The sequence below is a fragment of the Anabas testudineus genome, chromosome 22 (genome assembly GCF_900324465.2).
Source record: "Anabas testudineus chromosome 22, fAnaTes1.2, whole genome shotgun sequence".
Classification (NCBI taxonomy): Eukaryota; Metazoa; Chordata; class Actinopteri; order Anabantiformes; family Anabantidae; genus Anabas; species Anabas testudineus.
Genome location: NC_046630.1, coordinates 10,107,932 through 10,126,010, shown reverse-complemented (window position 1 = coordinate 10,126,010; position 18,079 = coordinate 10,107,932). Strand labels below are relative to the sequence as shown.

Here is an 18,079-nt window from a genome sequence, read left to right as displayed (position 1 = left end):
ACCGCTGTGCTCTGTAAATGGACCTGACATCCTACTGGTTAATACCAGCTAACGAGATTAGTGTGTAGATTAATTAAACAACAAAGGCTAATGTACTGATGATGTCATCACTGAGCTGAGACTCACTTCAATTAAGGAATCAGCTGGATTAAACAAGACGTATCCCCTCTGTCGCAAGCATTAAGAAAAAAATTTGCCTATATACTTTTGACTAAACTTCAGATTTACGGACAATTTATTTTTCATTTATGTGACTATTTGCAGCTCAAAATGTTTAAGAACACATACATTTCATTTATCCTATTTACAAACTTGCATTCAATACTAATTTGATCCCATTTAAGATGATATGTTAACATCATCGTTCAAAAAATATTGAATGTTGCATTACCCGTACCAAAATAAATACCATACTCATACTGTTAAATGACAAAATTGACAGGGGAAAAAAAACAGTCACCACCTGGATTTATGTAAGCAAATAGGTAAGAGCCTCCCATTGCATAATTACTGCATTAATGATTATGTTTCAGCTGTCAACAAGCTATTTAACCTTAACTGATGCAGTAAGTAGCTTCTCATTTCTTAAACAACCTTGTCTGAAGACACATCCTGTGGTCGTGGAAAAGATGTTAATCTCTTTCCAAAGGGTCAAATTATGAATCAAGCAAAGAAAACATCTAAGGAGAAACTACTAAAACTCGGTCATGTGGTCTGATGAGTCCAGATTTACCCTGTTCCAGATTGATAGGTGCATCAGGGTAAGAAGAGAGGCAGATGAAGTGATGCACCCATCATGCCTAGTGCTTACTGTACAAGCCTGTGGGGGCAGTGCTATGATCTGGGGTTGCTGCAGTTGGTCAGGACAAGGTTCAGCAACATTATGTGTCCAAAGAATGAGTTCAGCTGAAGATCTGAATATACTGAATGATGGATTGACAGATTTTTTTCTTTCCTGAAGCAGCTTATTGAAATGAAGCCACGGTGTATGTGTGCAATAATCAAAGCTAAAGGCGGTCAAACAAAATATTAGTGTATTTGGACAGGTAGTGAACTAAACACATATAGAAAAATAAATACCAAGACACCTTTCAAATAATTATCATCTTTACAAATCTTCAAAAAATAATTCCTTTATTCCTGAACTGGAATGCATCTTCTATGCATATTTTAGGGTTTTCAGCTATTACAGTAAATCTGCAGCAACAACCAGTAACCAATATCAGTTACGAGTGAGTATGTGTGCCACTGATTTCTTTCTCCAAGATGGTTGATGGTTCAGCCTTTAACTCAGTGAAACTTGCAGGTTTTTATGCAAAAAATATTTTATTCTTTGCTTTTAAATGTAAAATGTACAGTATATAAAAAAAGTCAACTGTCAAGACATGATTAGTGGGAAAAGTTTTGAATAGGACAAACTGGACCAATATATTAAACAATATGTCAATGTTAATCGCTTATACATTCATTCTTTTTTTGGAAAAAATCTGCATCAAAATAAACATTTTACAGTCTAAACTCAAGATACCACCATGTGTATCAGTTTGTTCATAATAAATACCTCATTGTGAGGAAAGAACAACATTCAGTATATAAAATAAATATTAGGTTCCACACAACCTAAGTCCACCTTAAATTTCATAGATCTCTGTCTAACAAGACACTTTCATTGCTATGAATACATAATCTCAATCACTGCTCTACTGTAGCTGCATTTCTCATGCAGCTGCATATCCCACATACAGTTTAACAGCGACATCACGCCCTCGTGTTGCGTGTGCGCTGTGTCACTGTGTCGGCTGCTTCTCAGATGAACAAGGTTTCATTAAAGAACAGTTACTTCTAAACCTTCGTTATCCAACGCCCTTAGGAAACAGCATGTTCTGTATTCATTTGGCAGTCGCCACGTCTAGAAAAGACAAGAGGGAAAATTTTAATTTGCTTACGTATCAGAAATTAAAACTCTCATTTGTAATGTGTCAGTCAAATCAAATATTTACTTAATTTAAAGACATTTTATTTGCATTCGTTTATAACAGAAGGATTATCTACAAACTCCATGTACTCATTAAATTTTTAAGAAATAACTTAAAAGTTAACAGAAGGTTAGAATTTCATTGTTTTCTACAATTTACTGTTTATTCACAAAAGTCAACAGTGATTTGGTTTGAGGTTTAAAAAAATGATCAGCAAGGACAGAATGCACAGATGTTTTACCTTTGAATGCATCATACAGCTGTAAAATGTTGTATACAAAGGTAATTGATGATTAGCAACACTGTTGTAGACCTTAAAATAAAATGTCGCTTATAAACCATCCTGAATATCTGAAGTGTGAAACAACTTTTTCATTCATTACATTCCCTTATATCCAGTTTCACAGGATCAGTTTGTATCTTTAACTCGTGGTTTAGTCTTTGGTCCTCACCTTATGTTGTGGTATACAGTGATGGAAATCCACCATTTCTGAGACTAACTTTTCTGATCTTGTTGTGTAGAGTTGTCTGGGGATCTGTGGAGATACAGTAGAGGACAGCACAGTTTTTTTAAAGTGTCCTTCACTAATGCATTACAGTTCCTGAGGCATTTCAAGCTGATAAATAGATTCAAGCAGGCACTATACCAACAGAAGGCAGTGCTAGAAATATGATCTAATACAAGCGTGTAAAAATGTGTTAAACTGCTTCTACTTCACAAACAAGGGTTAAAGCCATAGATTTAGTTCTATTTGGGACAAAGCATGTTCAAAGTTGTGTCTCACTGAAACTGTCCAACAGTGAAATAGAACAAATGCTCATGTGAACTTAACTGTATTGAACTAAAGTGCATTATACTACTTGTTGCCTCCTCGATTACTGTATGTGAACATGGGGGCCAAAACATTAAAAACACTTCTCAATATGTTGTACAGTACTTCAGTACATTATAGAGTGGCCTATAAATTGGTTTCAAGCACTGTCTAGGTGATGTTAAAATACAGTTTGAAGATATATACTGAATTTTGATGGTGAATGTAAAAAAAGATGAAGATCAATGGTATGGACAATCAGAGGAAAACAGGCTTTGCTACAGAAATGAAACAATTATTGGAGTTTGTTAGATCGTATTAGTTTGTAGTTGAAAGTTTGAGGTTAGTTATTTAGCCTTTTTAGTCACTTGTGCTGTACGGCACAGTGTACCTCAATACTCAGATGTATATTTTCAATAGAGGCAAAATGTTCTTGCTCGGACTGTTGCGATTGGGAAGAAGCCGAACTTGAAGAACATGGCAATGTAGACACTTGAGTTAAGACACCGTCATCGTTCTCAAACAGTGGGTTCACCCTCAAAGTATTCTCAAAGGCATAGGGAGCAAGAGTCTGCCTACAATGTACAGGAGACCGGGAGGTGAATAACAATGCTTTTAAAACAGCAGGAAACTGCCTGTGAATGACAAAAAGAGCTCGTACTTACACCAAAGTTACTGCCTTTTTGGCCTTGATGCATTTCTTGTTAATGAATATCAAAATGCCAATAACGGCACAAACAAGGCAGAGACACCCCACGAGGCAGGTTATAATTAGTGAAGGGTCTATCGGCATAGACACCAGCTCGTTGCAGCGTTCTCCATGGTAGTGCCAGTATTTACCTACAGGGCATCTGAAATACAAAACATAAATTGATAGATACACTCTTAAAGTCTTTAATTAAAGAAAAGTAACGCAGTGTTTTGCTTCACTGAGAAATTCCCTCAATCCTCGATAGTCATTTATTCCTTCTAGGAAATAATGTATCTTCAATAAACTGATGTGGCCACAAACATGTTTAAAATAGTTTGTCACTTGTGTTTACTGTACCTGCAAGTGGCTCCGTGCCCAGGAATTATTTCACACAGGCCTCCATTCAGGCAGTAGTTTGGCTGCAAAGTGCAGGTGCTCTGACAGGGCAGGCCGTCCACGGTGCTGTAGCCTGGATCGCACAGACACTCTGCCTCATTGGTCCAACTGTTCACCACACAGCGCGAAAACTCATTGCAGGCCAAGAACTTACAGGGGTCTGCATGGTCAGCTACAAAAACCAACAGAGAGGAGAGAGGTGAGAAAAACTGGGGGATGGCTCATCAACGTTGCTGCAGCCGACAGGCAGTCGACTTGTCCTTGCAGCATGAACGAACATAAGTCAAAGCAAGAACAGATATGGATTTTGTCTGCACCCTGTCATCACATCTTCAGGCCATGTTTCATCCACACAACAGGAAAAGACATTAATAAGTATTTCAGTGTAAAACTGTGTTTTACTTGCCACATGTGCTTTGCTGTTCAAAGCACATGTGCCAGTTTTTTTTTAGGACACAGTGATGTTATGAGGAAATACATGTTCATCACACCTGGTTCTACTTCCAAGGAGCGACTGTCGATCTCGATGTCAAGCCGTTTAGATGCGGCATTACAGAAGTCTTCGAGCACGCAGTGCACGGCTTCCGTGACGTTGTAAGGTACAGGCTTGTCCAGCTTCATCCTGCTGTTTACCACAACGCTGCCATTCCTGAAGTTGAGGATTTCCAGCTGCTTAAATCCAGTCAAATTTGACTGTAGATATGGCAGAAGCTGTGGGGTATGAGAGAGAAAGCAAAATAATTTCTGAGAAACTTAAACAGTTGATTCATTAATTTGTCAAACTATTCCTCTTCTATAGAAGTTGCACTTATATTAATTATATTAAAATATTAGTTTTCTGTGTTTTCTGTTAGTAATCTGTGAGGCAAAATAATGATGTTTCCAGAAACAAATTCTGTAACATCAAGATTGATTCTATCTTACAGGCTAATCAGGAAATGATTTCATATGCTATGATGAAAATGATTTCCATGTTTATATATAGGATAATAACATTACATCACATTCATGACAGTGTCAAGTGTCAGTAAATTTCTGTGCCCTCCTGAGAAGATGCCCAAGGGAGCAGAAACCACTTTTAATCCAGCGGTTTGTCCACATGACAGGACTCCTGTTGTCATAGCATGGCTCATTTTGAATTATTCAGGTCACATTTTAAAGCGTGAATGCTATAAATAGTTCATAATTAAATTTTGATGTGAGCATGAAATCCAGCTATTACTACGCTGACTGTGCAATTAGATCTAGAGCAAAATTAGGATTAGATTCATGGGCATTCGTATGGGAACATGATGATTCGAGTCACGGAAGCGTCAGGGAAGACGTAATGAAGAGATCAGAACCTTAAGATTTTTCCAAACGGTGTTTCATTTTAGGCTATACTTATACAAAGACTGTCAATAATTAATAAACCTAAAAACCATAAATACCATAACAATTGAGGATTTTGCTATGTGCATATTCATTATACTGTTGAGCAAAGAAACTTTTCCTCAACTTTTCTGTTTCTCCCATTTCTGCTTTCAGTCTCTGTACAACACCAAACACTTATTTAAAAACATCTGTGCAATAAAAACACTTCGATACAGGCGCATTTTGACTCATAACTTACAATTTTCCACACAGACTTTCCCACAGACTCGACCTCGCAGTTCAAATAACTGAGAAACCAATCTAGTAAGACTATGGACTTGCACCAGTGTTCATCGATCTGAACCGCTCTCCTTCGAGCCACTTCATGTTCACTACAGACGAGGCAAATATCAAACCACTGCAGTGTGAGAGGTAGAGATTACGATGCTTTAGCTGGCCTGGCTGTCTAGAGCGAGATAAGAGGCCTTAAAGAGCTCTGCTCTGATCGGGTTACTTCACTTATCACTGGCAGACAGTTTACTGAGGGCCCTGGTCCCTATAGCTAATAGTCTCTGAGAAAATGGGTGAGTACGAGAGGGCCCAGCCAGAACAAATAGAACAGCCTTCAGTACCACCGGACACACAGCTTGCTGTTTGTTCATCCATTTGTCTCAATGCAGAATGTCACAGTATAGAAGTAGACCGTAGATTCAATCTGTAGATCTATTGCTTTGCACACAAGGTCAAAGCCGAGTTGTTCCGCAATCAGTAGCAGTACTATTCCCCCTCTGTACTGTGGACAAAGGAACAATCTGATGCCTAACATTTCTTATATTTCTATGCCGCCTACATACACCACCTTTGGAAAAAACATAGAAAAACCATAATTTCATACTACACATTCGCTTATTTGAGATTACACATGTATCTACTGGTTCTTGTTTCAGAAAAACACAATGAAAGAGCCCTTCTCTATGCAAAAAAAAATAATAAAAGTCACAATGAATAGTATGGTCTCATGATTTACTGCAGCAAAAAAAAAAAAAAGCCATTCCAACCTCCATGTCCAATTTTATTGGTTGCTTCACAAACCAGTAGGTACAGGAGTAATAGAGGAGTGTGGCCACGGAAAACAGGGGTACTGAAAGCTACTGTAGGTTAAAGGCTCATATACAGTATATATATATATATATATGAGTGTGTGTATATATACATATGAGGGGGAGTCACTGAACAGTACCAGAAATGGGGTCCAATATCCAGTAAAACATTACATGATGTCCATTTAAATGGGCTGTATAATGTACATTATTTGTCATTTCTTCAATACTGTTTCCTGACATCTGTGATTCAGCGACTGATAAATTAACTTGGACCAGTTTGAAATGGTTCAGAGTACCGCTTCTCTACCGAAATAGCCCATTTAAAGGAAAATATCCAAATGGGATATTGACAATAGACAGACTACGGTAAATACTTACCACTTCAAACCTGTGACCATATTAGTTTTGCCAGGAAGCTAAATACATCAATAAATGAGGAGAACTGCAGAAACCACAGTTTGGGCAACCATTAAATATTGGAGATGGAGTGTTATTTTAATATTCTTCTGTAATTTTTCCATTTATTTGTGTCACTGCAATCCCGTTCATATTGGATTCCTGACCCAGTCATTTGTCTTTTCCAAATCCGACAAAAATATGTTAAATATGTGTAAAATGTTCTTAAAACAAGATTTCTGTTTAGAAATGATCCATTCTGCTTCAGAACACAAAAACAAAATCAGCATGAATCCTCAAGCCTTCAACTTGTAAATTGTTATGATAAATAAAGCAAACATTTATGACATCTAAAATACATTTAACTTCACCCTGGAGTCTTGTCTCTCACATAACTAAACCCATGTGATCACATTTCCTCTGCTCCTTGGCACTGCAGCAAAAACACAATCCAATTTGTACCTCCTCAGTTTTAGGCTTAGGCCTTTACATAACACGGTGCACAGGGCACCTCGGAGCAAACCTAAAAATACGTCCACGCCATCAGCCTTAGGGTGTCGAGCCTCGAGACTAAATAAAAAAAAGTCAAATGGTGCAGGTTTAAAGAGGCACAGTCCTCACCCGTTTGCCATCAGCGTACACAAATTTAAAACTCTTATTTACAAAAAAAGTGTAATTAATGGTATTTGTCAATGACAAATATCCCTGGCTAATCATTGACCCATTTAAATTCATTGCCTTGTTGCATTATATTAGGTGCAGGAATTACTTAAGCTTCTTACGAGTCACAAATTAATGACTAAGGCAGATCCAGGCCTCATGACTCAGACTATGTTCGGGTAGTTTGCTTCTATCTATAAAGTTTTAGCTGCACAAACTGGGCAAAGCTGTATGACTATAAAAATAGGTTTACTGGGTGTATTATCACATTTCTCTTCTCTCAGTTGATTCTTCTTATCATTCATTCATTCTGCAAGTTTCAAGACTTTAAACATGCACAGACTCACGGGTTCGTGTAACACATAGGAGAAACCAAAATTCAGGATTTAGTTGGTGAGAAATTACCTAATGCAACTTAAAATCTTTTAAAGACAAAACTGGAAGAACACACAGCACAGAATCACGAGTTTATAGTCCCAAACTGAACAGATGCTACATCATGAGACAGCAACACATCCTTAGTTCATTACATCAGAGCTTATCTGTACAAAGAAACAGATATTTTACTTATAAAGTTGGGGTATAAACGAAACATGTAAACACAGTTTTGCTTTCTTGAAATGACAGCATCTCTAATGCTCAATAATTAACATGTATTATATAAGAAACCTAGTCTAAAAATTACATTTTGTAGTTATGTGTCTAACCAATCTTAGTTGGAGACGCTTTAAAGGTGCTCACAGGGGGATTTTGTAACCGCTGGACAGAGTCAGGGGAGCTGTTCTTTCTTATTTCCAATCTTTATGGCAAACTAAGCTAACCAATAGTTCAAACTACAAATTAAACAGACAGAGACAGCACCAACATCTCCTGTAATACAAACTGCTCATATGATTCAACAGTTAAATTTGTGCAGATTGTGCACCTTCACCTTCACTCCAAACATACTTGAACTCTCTGCATGCATATTTCCCTCAATGTGGAACTATTTGTTTGAATCATTTTGCACGTTAACCTCAGTAGGTTAAACGTTCATGTCTTCCATATGCATATTTTACATCATTACACACCACAATATGTGTGAAACTAAATCTAAGCAGTCCCTGAAAGAGCCAAGCCCTTAGCATATTTCAGAACGTTAAGGCAAAACACCCAAAACTGTCTTTAAAACATTAAAACCAACTTCACACACATGTAACACCACAAAAACAGCTGCATCAGGAAGCTCTAATGTCTAATGTTAGGAAGAAAGCAGATGCAAAAGCTAAAGAGACCTATTTAGAAACGGTAAGTGTTTTCAGATTGTTAGATACTGCATTTCACAAAGGTTAGTTAAGAAATCGAAAGGTCATCCTCTCTTAGAGGCAATGGAGATGTAGTTCCAATATGGAAAAAATACCGGTATGGAGGCTAAAGTTGTCTGTCTCCTAGGCCCAGATTTACTGGAAGCTCCAGGGTTTGGCGAGTTTCTGGACCCAGAGTGCTGTGTCTAAGTAAAACAGAATAATGTGACCATCTTTTTCTTAATGTTGACGTAAGAGTTCCTCTGAAATCAAAGCATACTGCAGATTAGATTAAGAATTTGGCTATTGGTTCAAGCCGTATTACGCTTTTTTCCGCTTTTACAAAAATAAAATGTATTGATGAAAAAATAAATGATATTTATTAATAAGTGATAAACAAATAAATGCTTTATCCTTTACTGCTATCTTTAGAAGAAAAAGCAGCTGCGAGCATAAGGCTTGCTGCTTCCTCACTTGCAGGACAACAAGACATCTTGGAGTTACACTAAAATGCTTTTAGAAACTTTTACCTAAACTAAATAAATCAACTAAACCCAAACTTCCTTCTATCACACATTTCAGCATGAGCTACAAAAGCAAGTATGAGAACAACATATGACAAAGCATGATATCCAGCACAAAAGCTTGTGTACCTACCAGCTCCAGAAAGGTATTCTCCAGTGATTTATATTCTGGGGAGCTCTTGTTGAACAGGTCATCTGAAAACATCATGTTAGTGACTCTCAAACTAAAGAAAACCACTAACTCTTTGCTCTTGTTCAGAGCTGCCATCAGAGGGGTGCTGGCTTGTCTTATGGAAGGTGCAGCCGTAGATTCGTAGGGGCGTTCGTCAGACTCTGAGGGGAATCCACTGCCGCTCTCTTCTTCCTGAGGCTCGTTCACTTCCACTTCTGTCCCATTTTGACTTGATCCTAAATCTTCTTGAATGCTCAAATTCTCAGCAGGCAAGTCTGTTGAAAGCGGGGTTGTTCCACTGTGCCCTCCACTCGATCCATTTGTGTCTTCGGGGGCTTCCCCACTCTCCACTGAGGTCGGCAAAGGCTCCACATCTGTTTCTGGTTCAATACCTTGGGCTGTATGCTCATTAGATGATGGTGTCGAGACTGGGGTTGCTGCTTCTGTCACAGATGTCTCTAGAACTGTGAGAAGTGTAGACTCTGGCGGGTCATTGTTAACTTCAGCATGAATCATTTCTCCAGGTTGAGAATCAGGAGTTGCCAAAGGAGGCTCCACAGTCTGCAGCTCTGGATGCTTCTCGTTGATAATGCCAGCTGGTTCATGGTCTGAATAGATTGGGAGAGAGGTTTTAAACAAGGTTTTATAGCCAGAAGAATAAAAGAATCCACAGATATGGTAACTGTGATGTGGGCAGAGCACTCACGTATCTGAGCTGATGGATACAGTAGTTTGATCATTGGATTGTTAAGAGTCTTCTATAAAGGTAGAGCTCTATGGATGTTAAAATAATTCTATACACTGACAGATACAGTGCACTAATTTCTGTATCTGCTTATTAAAACACTTCATTGACGCTGTGAGATATGTGAAATATTCAAACCCAAGCGTTCACTGTGGCCACGCCACTTCATCACTGTGCGTTTAACATTTTATTAACATTTTTCCTCAAACTTAGTTTGTCAAGACTGATGTATGTGGTACCCGAGGACTCCACTAGAATTTAAATGAAGTTCTGCAGGTTTGAACAAAGTTTGGCTGCACAGCGTGAGTTTGTAATGACACGACTATCAGGCAAACTGCTGCTTGTTAATGGGCCTTAATATGATGTATTGCCTCTGCAGGGAGCATCTCCATGAGCACAACCAAAAAGCCAAGTCTAATTGTACTGCCTCCTCCATTTCCTCTGACAGATGAATGTTCTGTACTGATATGTGTTAGGAAAATAAAAAAATACTTCTTATTTGGACAGTCCAGTGACTTCAGGGCGTCACTAAAAAGCCATAAAAGTGTAAAATTAAGCGTCAGTCTGCTGTACCTGCATTTTGCTCTTTACAACAGCAGTGAACTTATAGGAATCGAAACTGGGAAACCAGATGATGGCAAAGACAAAGTTAAGGAGGTGTTTGAGGTTCTTCCTGTTATCTGTCAGTAGCTCTAAATGGACTCCAGACCACAATCTAATGTTTGGGTAATCAATAAAGCTTTCAAAGTCCCAGATTCAACTTCAGCGTCCTGTTTTACAGAGAACATTAACTCAAAGTGGCCCTTACCATCTGTCACGTGGTCTTCGGTTTCAGCCTCACCTCCACTAGCATGTTCAGTGGGTTCCACCTCGTCCACCTCTGCTTCCTCTTCCTGCTGTGTAGCTTCTAGTGTTGTGTCTGGACTTATAGCACCACCGGACTCTTCAGCAGGCTCTATCGTGGACTCCGCTATTACTGCCATTAAAGGTGTCTCATCAGAAACAGTAGAAGAGGTTTCTGGAAGGATGTTTGGGATAAAAGGTGCAAAAGTGGGAATTTCTGGTTTGGTTGTGGACTCTTCCAGAGAGTTTTGTAACTCTGCCACTGTGGGAAAGAAACTTGGAGGTAGTGTGACCTCAGCTGAAGCCTCTGTGGTGTCATCCTCAGATACACTCTCATCAGGGTTCATGCTGAGCTCAGCAAGTGGATAAATGGTGGTTACTGGAATGGAAAAGATAAATCATTTATATAGCTTCTATTCTGAGCTCTTCATTTGATTGAATTTGAGCATTATTCTCACCAGCTTCGAAGCTGAGGGTATGTATGTCCAGTGGCAGCGAGGGCTCCTGTTTTAATGCCTTTACAATAATGTGCTTCAGTTTAGGAGCATTTACATCCTCGTCCGTCTCCATGGCAGACTCCTCAAGGCCCTCAGGATCGTCACTGAGCTCCGTTTCTCCATTAAAGACCACGGCGTAGCGCACAGACACATCCTCTGATCTGATCAACACAAGAAAACGTGTCAGGAACACTCAAAGCAGACAGACTTCACTGGTAATGGATTTCTGAGTCATATCCCAAAAGAGAATATTTTTGGGGATGATGTAGCTTCTCTTGAGACGTGAGCTTTAATTAAATCTACTTTAAATCAACTTTACTTTATTAAATCTACAGGGGGTGTGTTTTTTGTTTTGTTTTGTTTTCAAAATCAATCACTATTACAAACAGAAACTATAGTGCCGAACCTTTTTTTAAAACCTTGAATAAAACCTTGAATAAAACATAATCAACCAACCGAAATCCAAGAATGCGAATCTCTTTGAATCCTGGAACTTTTTCAAACACGTGAAGCATCTATAACGTGAAAAACAAGACACAAGAGCATTTTGTCTTGTCATAAAAATGTTTTTCTTCTATTTTTATTTATGTTATATATTGTCATTTATTGTTTGGAAACCTTTGTCTTACTAAAAGGTTATTTCTCTTATTGTATGAAAACTTTACCTATTGATAATGTTTTCATAGAGCAAGATGGATTCAATTAAAATGCTTATTATAATCAGAATCCTAACATTTCCTTTGTCTGTAGTCTCACGCTCGACTCTCACCTTTTCTGTGAGCTCTCTTGTGACGTCGTTGTGTTGCGGAGCCTCAGGGTCACTGAGCAGTTCATTGTATGTTGGGTCTATGACGGTGACGCTGAACTCGACGACATACTCCTCATTGTTCTCTTTAATCATGTTGGCGTCCTCTCCTACCTGTGACAGACAAGTCAAATGATGCTCTTATAACTTGCGCCACCTGATTCAGTTGATAGTAAAATAATATTAAAATAGTAAAATAAGATTCAGAAACGTTTATATTTTTGCAGGACAACTTACTGCACCACTGGGAGTTGGAAGCAGAATCAGAGGCGGTGTCCATGTGCCTGAAACAAGACAGCGGTTATGAAGCTGTATTCACAGCGTTCATTTGATCATTTGTTTTTACTTAATAGTATTGATGTATTTATGTCCAACTTACAATCCCTTCCTGGCTCGGAGGTTCCAGTGACAGCCCTGAAAAAAAATGTTTGGAATTATGAATATTGTACTGTATTAAATTTGTGAGTTATTCAGAAATCCTTCTACTTAAAATCAACTCTTTGTGCTAAAATCCCCTGTATTGTTTGTCAAGAATGTCTGTACACACACAAACAAACATATTTAGTACAAACTTATATAAAAAAATAGGTCTGTACATACCCTTCACCATCACTTTCAGCCTGCTCTGCTACTCTCTAGAAATAAGAAACAAGGGATCAGCTACCGTAGATTTACACCTACGTATGTAGGATGAGCATGCAGCAAAAGCAGAGTCGTAGCCGCTCTCACCCTTGCTACCATCTCCAGGTGCTCCTGAGAGCTGCTGAAGTTCTGGGCCAGGTCGTCCATGCAGAGGTTTTCATGCTGACAGGTGTAGACCCAAGCTCTGTACTCCTCCGAGTTTGGAACCCTGTCCAGGAAGATCCGAAAAGCTTCCCAAATTGCTTCCTGACAAACTAAAGAGATTTTTTTTTATTTTATTTTTTTTTACTTTTTTTTTCCAGAGATTACTACACAAAAAATACATCAAACACACAAAAAACTATGAATGCAAAACACCATCTGCTTGTCTATTGAGCACAAACAAATATAAACGATGACACATGGTGTTTCATATGCTGGGAACAAGGGCAGACAGGATGGAAATTACAGCATGGAGAAATCAAATAACCGAGGATGAAGAGGACTTGTTGATATTGATCTTGGCACCTCTGCATGTCGGGAGTTTGCTGTGACAGTGATTTTTCATTTTTTAAGGGTTATTTCACTCTCTCACTCACAATTACACACATAATAAATCATAAAATACATTTAGGATTATTTGATTGGGAGAGCACATAACATGTCTGTAAATTTCTAATTGCATATTTAAATGGCTGCATGTCTGTGAAATTTTTTTTTGTGAATATTAAAATCAGAAGCACAAAGACCCCCTGAAGCCACAGAATGTTTTATGCGCCTCTGTGGATGAAACAAGCTTCACATTGTTCAATATCTTGATGCCTGTGGGAAATTTATTCTCTGACAAACTCATTTCTGCACCGAGGCGGCGGTCTCCAATGAACCAAATGAATCCGCTTCATTGTAAAGTCGCGCGTCACAGCAGCTGCTGTTGAACAATTTACCTTATTATTAACCAATTGTAATAGCCAAGGTGGCAATCGTAGTCTCTTAAATCATCCCCATCACATCTTGGACAAAGGAAATTTGCATTTCATTTTATCATATCATCGAGTTCTCCGTGTGTATCCCTGGAGACGGTGCTAGTTTGTAATTCAGTAGCATCATACCATCACCAGGCTCTAATCAATGAAAGCAAATACTGAATATCTACATACAGGATCATTTAGAGAATCACACACGTGATCAACCTGAAAGATATTTTGTGCTCTAATGCATCAGCTGCTAACCATAAAACAGAGCCGTCATAAACATGACAACATAAAGAGACACAGTCAACATACAAGTACATCAAGGTGCGCACACTTGCATCACTATCATCATTATTTATCATACTCATAGCAGAGAAAAGTGTGTTTGCATGTGTTGGTTCTGGCCTGTGATTGCTGTAAAGTGCTACTGGATTAATATTCAGTCATGATTATGCATAAAGTCAAATTCTGAAATGTTCATTTACAATCTGCTCACAACAAAATCTGACTGTGAACATCTATATTTACCTCTGAGTTTATAATAGGCTCGGTGGCTGCCTACGACGGCTTTCATCGTCTCCTGGGGACACACTTTGACACCTGTGGAGAAGAGTGCCGACCTCTTCGTCCTGCGTCCATCCTGCTCTGCTCTGACGTTCGTTGTGTGTCTGATTGGTCTGGAGGCTTCCAGAAAGTGGCGATACTTCACATCCCTCAGTCCAGAAAAACTGCGGTCGTGAAGGTCTGTAAAAGCAATCAAGTAAAGTTAATATAGAAATATCCTAACGTGGCCTATTTTCCACTTTATTCAGCACAAACACACAAAACTTCAAACCTGTTAACTACCTGAGATTTGCACCATCATATAAGTGCGAGATTTCTCTCTCAGCAGTGTTTTTGGATGATTTTATACTTATTAGCTTATGACCAAAACTGCACTCTATGTACTAATTGCTCTGTGGTTAGCAAAAGGCTGTTTGCAAGCTGAGTGGTTTGTGATAGGCAGGAGCAAAATATTTCTATGGGATGAAAAAGTTTACTTGTAGTGTGAATCTACAAGTTGACTCCAGCCACTGCTAAGGTGCATCTACTTTAACAGAGCTAATCCAATAGGTTACCTCGTGGCATCTTTCCAGTCATCTCATTTAAGTTCACTGCATGCTCTGCCACTGCTTGTGCTGTAAATAGCATCTGGCTTTGTAGTGGCACGTAGATTGTTACTTGGAAGGTTTGGAACTACACGACACAACAAAACGATTTGTGCTTGCGGTGCAAAAACTATTGTCTCCCAGAAACGGTTGCTGAGATGTCCCGACACACGCTGTGTCACTGAGGATGCTCAGTGGTAAAGTGTGAAGGTGTATTTTGGGGGCGGGGGCAGTGTCCAGGTGTGAATGTGCAAACCAGGGGATTACAGGTGAAAAAGAATATGCGTGCAAAGCAAATCTTAATGAGATTAGAAACAAAGCTGATTTTGTTTATTACTGAAAAACTAGTGCATGCATTTAACTGCGACATGCCATTTCTATTTATTATTTCACTAAGATGTCGCAAACATAATTGTGCCCTAGTTTTCCAATCACCTTAGTAAAGAAACCAAGTTCAGTGACCCTAGTAAGTCATTACAGGAAGGCAATTCTGCACCCTTACACAAGCCAGTGTACCAGTCAACACTCTTTACCACAGTCAATCCATTGAATAAAGCTATTTTAGAAGAAAGGCACTCATTGTGGTGCCAGGTGGCAAACCTCAGAGGACTCCTTAAGACAATAAGCCAGGATTTATGAGCCCCAAAACACAGACTGGAGGTCATCAGACCCAAATAAACTCTGCCTCCTTAAGATGAGGAAACAGAATGAAGGTTACATGTAAATAAAAAGCAACAGACACAGAGGTGCGGCACCTTAGGAGAGAGGAACAAGAGGATAAATCCTGCATCTCTATAAAAGGCAGTGACTTGTGATAACTAATGTTCAGCATGTTGCACCAATGCTGTGTAGAAAAAGTGACAGCATGATACGGGAAAACAACAGAGTATCAGATGTGTGTATTAGCATCTGAAGTGGACAGATACAGTGTCACTGGTAGAAGCTAACGCAATGCAACACAAAAGATCTGCAACAACATGTATAACATATTGCACAAAATGTTTCCATCGTGATTTAGGAATTAGAAATGAACTGTCGAATTAAAAAGGGTCAGCACAGAAGTTCACTATTATACTCTCAATTCACTGTACAGCAAACACTAAGAAATGTTTTAATCACTGTATTACACATAAATAATCACTTCAACAATGAACAATATTATTTTCCTCGAGCCTAATTTGGCCCCGCACCAGGAACATGCCTGTAGATTTATGGGCACATAGCTCCCTGCTCAGCGACTGTCAGGTAGTCCCATTCACAAACCAATCGTTCCACTTTGTTATGACCTTTAAGTTACTAAATGAAGTTTGTTTTTGTCTCACAGTTCTTTCTCTTCTCCGGGGTTTAGTGTGTTGTGAGTGTGTGGGTGGAGCAACAGGCCCGTTGAATGAATTGCAGAAAAATCTGGAAATGTGGCCAAATGGTGTGTTTTCATCAACAGTCACGCCATCAAAACAATATCTGAATGGGTTGGTGGTAAGCCCAAAGCCTGACTTGCACATGCACGAACACGAGAACGCTGAGTGAGAGTGCTGGAGCAGGCCTTAATGCTGGGTGCAGCCGCAAAAAAGGCCTCACAACACAATTACAAGCCAGAAAAGATTAGCGTCCAGCGACACTGGGAACAGAATGGCTTTTGTTTGCTTTAACGTTAATGAGCTCACCCGGATACATCACACTGATCAAGACAACCCGAGGGGATACAAATGTTTTGCTATTTTTTTCTCAGTGGACATCAATCACATGCCTCTGCCCATTTAATTCACGTTGAACAGACCCTAAAAGTGGCAATAGTGTGTTTTTAAGTCTAATACATATGTAACCAGAAAACTCTTTAAAGTGGATCACCACTTATTTACTGTAAGTCTCATGTTATACAGTAGAATGTCATTGATAAGAAACACAGAGCAAGGTTTATTAATCTAAGGTGACCCTTTGCTTTAACACTACAAATCTCAGCCTTTCCTGATAGTTGTGTAAATAAGGGATGAAAATATTATACGATTTCTATTTTATTAACACAATTAGATCTGCACCTGCTAAATGTTCAGGCTCAAAGAGTTAAATCATTCATAAGGAGAGCTGTGCAGTCATACATGGCTACATGAGACTTCTTCAATTTGTTGTGTGGAAACAAACGACGACCCTTTCTCTAGTCATAGTACAAAAGAAATGTGAAATATGTGAAAGAAAACTCTCAAACATGTAATCAGAAATCCCAGCCTGCAGACGTCTTACCTTTGATTTGACTTGCTTGGAGAGTAAACAGACACAAAGTGAAGAATAGTCCTGACTTTAAAAGCATGATGGGCAAATTTATGTGGTTTTCAAGCCTGACGTTGACATTTGTAAACAGACTGTTGCAAACAATAAAAATCCAGAACTTCTTTATCTTGAGTTCACAAGCTGTGTGTGCACACGTTTCCTCATCGGTGCTGTCAAGGCCATCGGCATGCACCCAGAGGAAGGAGTCCAGTTCACTCGTATCTCCAGCTTAGTTCCTCAGAAGCAGTTAGTTTGTGGAGGCTGTTGGATCCCTGTAGACAACAAAGGTGACTGCATGGATGGATGAGCAGAGGGAGCCAGGGAGTGAAGGAAACGAAGGAAAGACGGGGAACAGATGGAGTTTTGGCCCAGGAGTTTCCCCTTCTACGGCGTCAGTGTGACAACAGTGATGAGGTTAAAAAAGCAGGCTCCGTTTTGAGTCTAATCTCTTTACCTTCTTCTTGCTGCTTGTAATCCCTGAAGGGCCACGTGGCTGCCCTGCCTCATCCTGTTAGTCCACCTTCTGGACCCTCATCTGTCAGCTGAACAAACTTGGGGATCTGTCAACAAGCCGAGACCAAATAACTACTCCCCACAGTCACCCCAAGTTGATTACTGATGCCCTGCGTCTTCTCGTATTCTCATCCTCTTTTGTCTCTGCGTTTAGATTCCTCCTATCCCACAGCCAATCCCGGCCTCTCAGGATGCAGAATGAGGTCAGGATCGCAGTTTTTCTGGTCTGTATCAGTCAAACAATGTACTTTCTTATTCTAGCTGCACAGCCACATTTGAGCCTTTGTGTTTACATCTAAGCCCGG

The 18,079-nt window shown here is 39.3% G+C and overlaps 1 protein-coding gene across 1 annotated transcript; it reads right to left on the bottom strand.

Annotated features, from left to right (window-relative positions):
• Positions 1 to 1,825: 1,825 nt before the first annotated feature.
• On the bottom strand, positions 1,826 to 17,301 carry impg1b (interphotoreceptor matrix proteoglycan 1b). Its single transcript, XM_026340274.1, has 18 exons — positions 17,235 to 17,301; positions 14,377 to 14,592; positions 12,986 to 13,152; positions 12,857 to 12,891; positions 12,636 to 12,670; positions 12,490 to 12,540; positions 12,221 to 12,363; positions 11,908 to 11,966; positions 11,413 to 11,612; positions 10,920 to 11,333; positions 9,328 to 9,974; positions 8,787 to 8,876; positions 4,367 to 4,586; positions 3,837 to 4,047; positions 3,454 to 3,639; positions 3,180 to 3,363; positions 2,429 to 2,512; positions 1,826 to 1,909 (listed from the first exon to the last, which is right to left on the bottom strand). The coding sequence occupies exons 1-18, from the start codon at positions 17,299 to 17,301 to the stop codon at positions 1,826 to 1,828; spliced, it is 3,093 nt and encodes a 1,030-aa protein (XP_026196059.1).
• Positions 17,302 to 18,079: the final 778 nt, after the last annotated feature.

Bases quoted from the DNA above. Each gene is read 5' to 3' on its own strand.
- impg1b (XM_026340274.1), bottom strand. From the start codon at position 17,301: ATGCTTTTAAAGTCAGGACTATTCTTCACTTTGTGTCTGTTTACTCTC. The intron at 12,541-12,635 runs GTAAGTTGGACA...GTCTTGTTTCAG, and splicing joins CTCCGAGCCAGGAAGGGATT to GCACATGGACACCGCCTCTG. The intron at 3,364-3,453 runs GTAAGTACGAGC...TGTACATTGTAG, and splicing joins AAAAAGGCAGTAACTTTGGT to GCAGACTCTTGCTCCCTATG.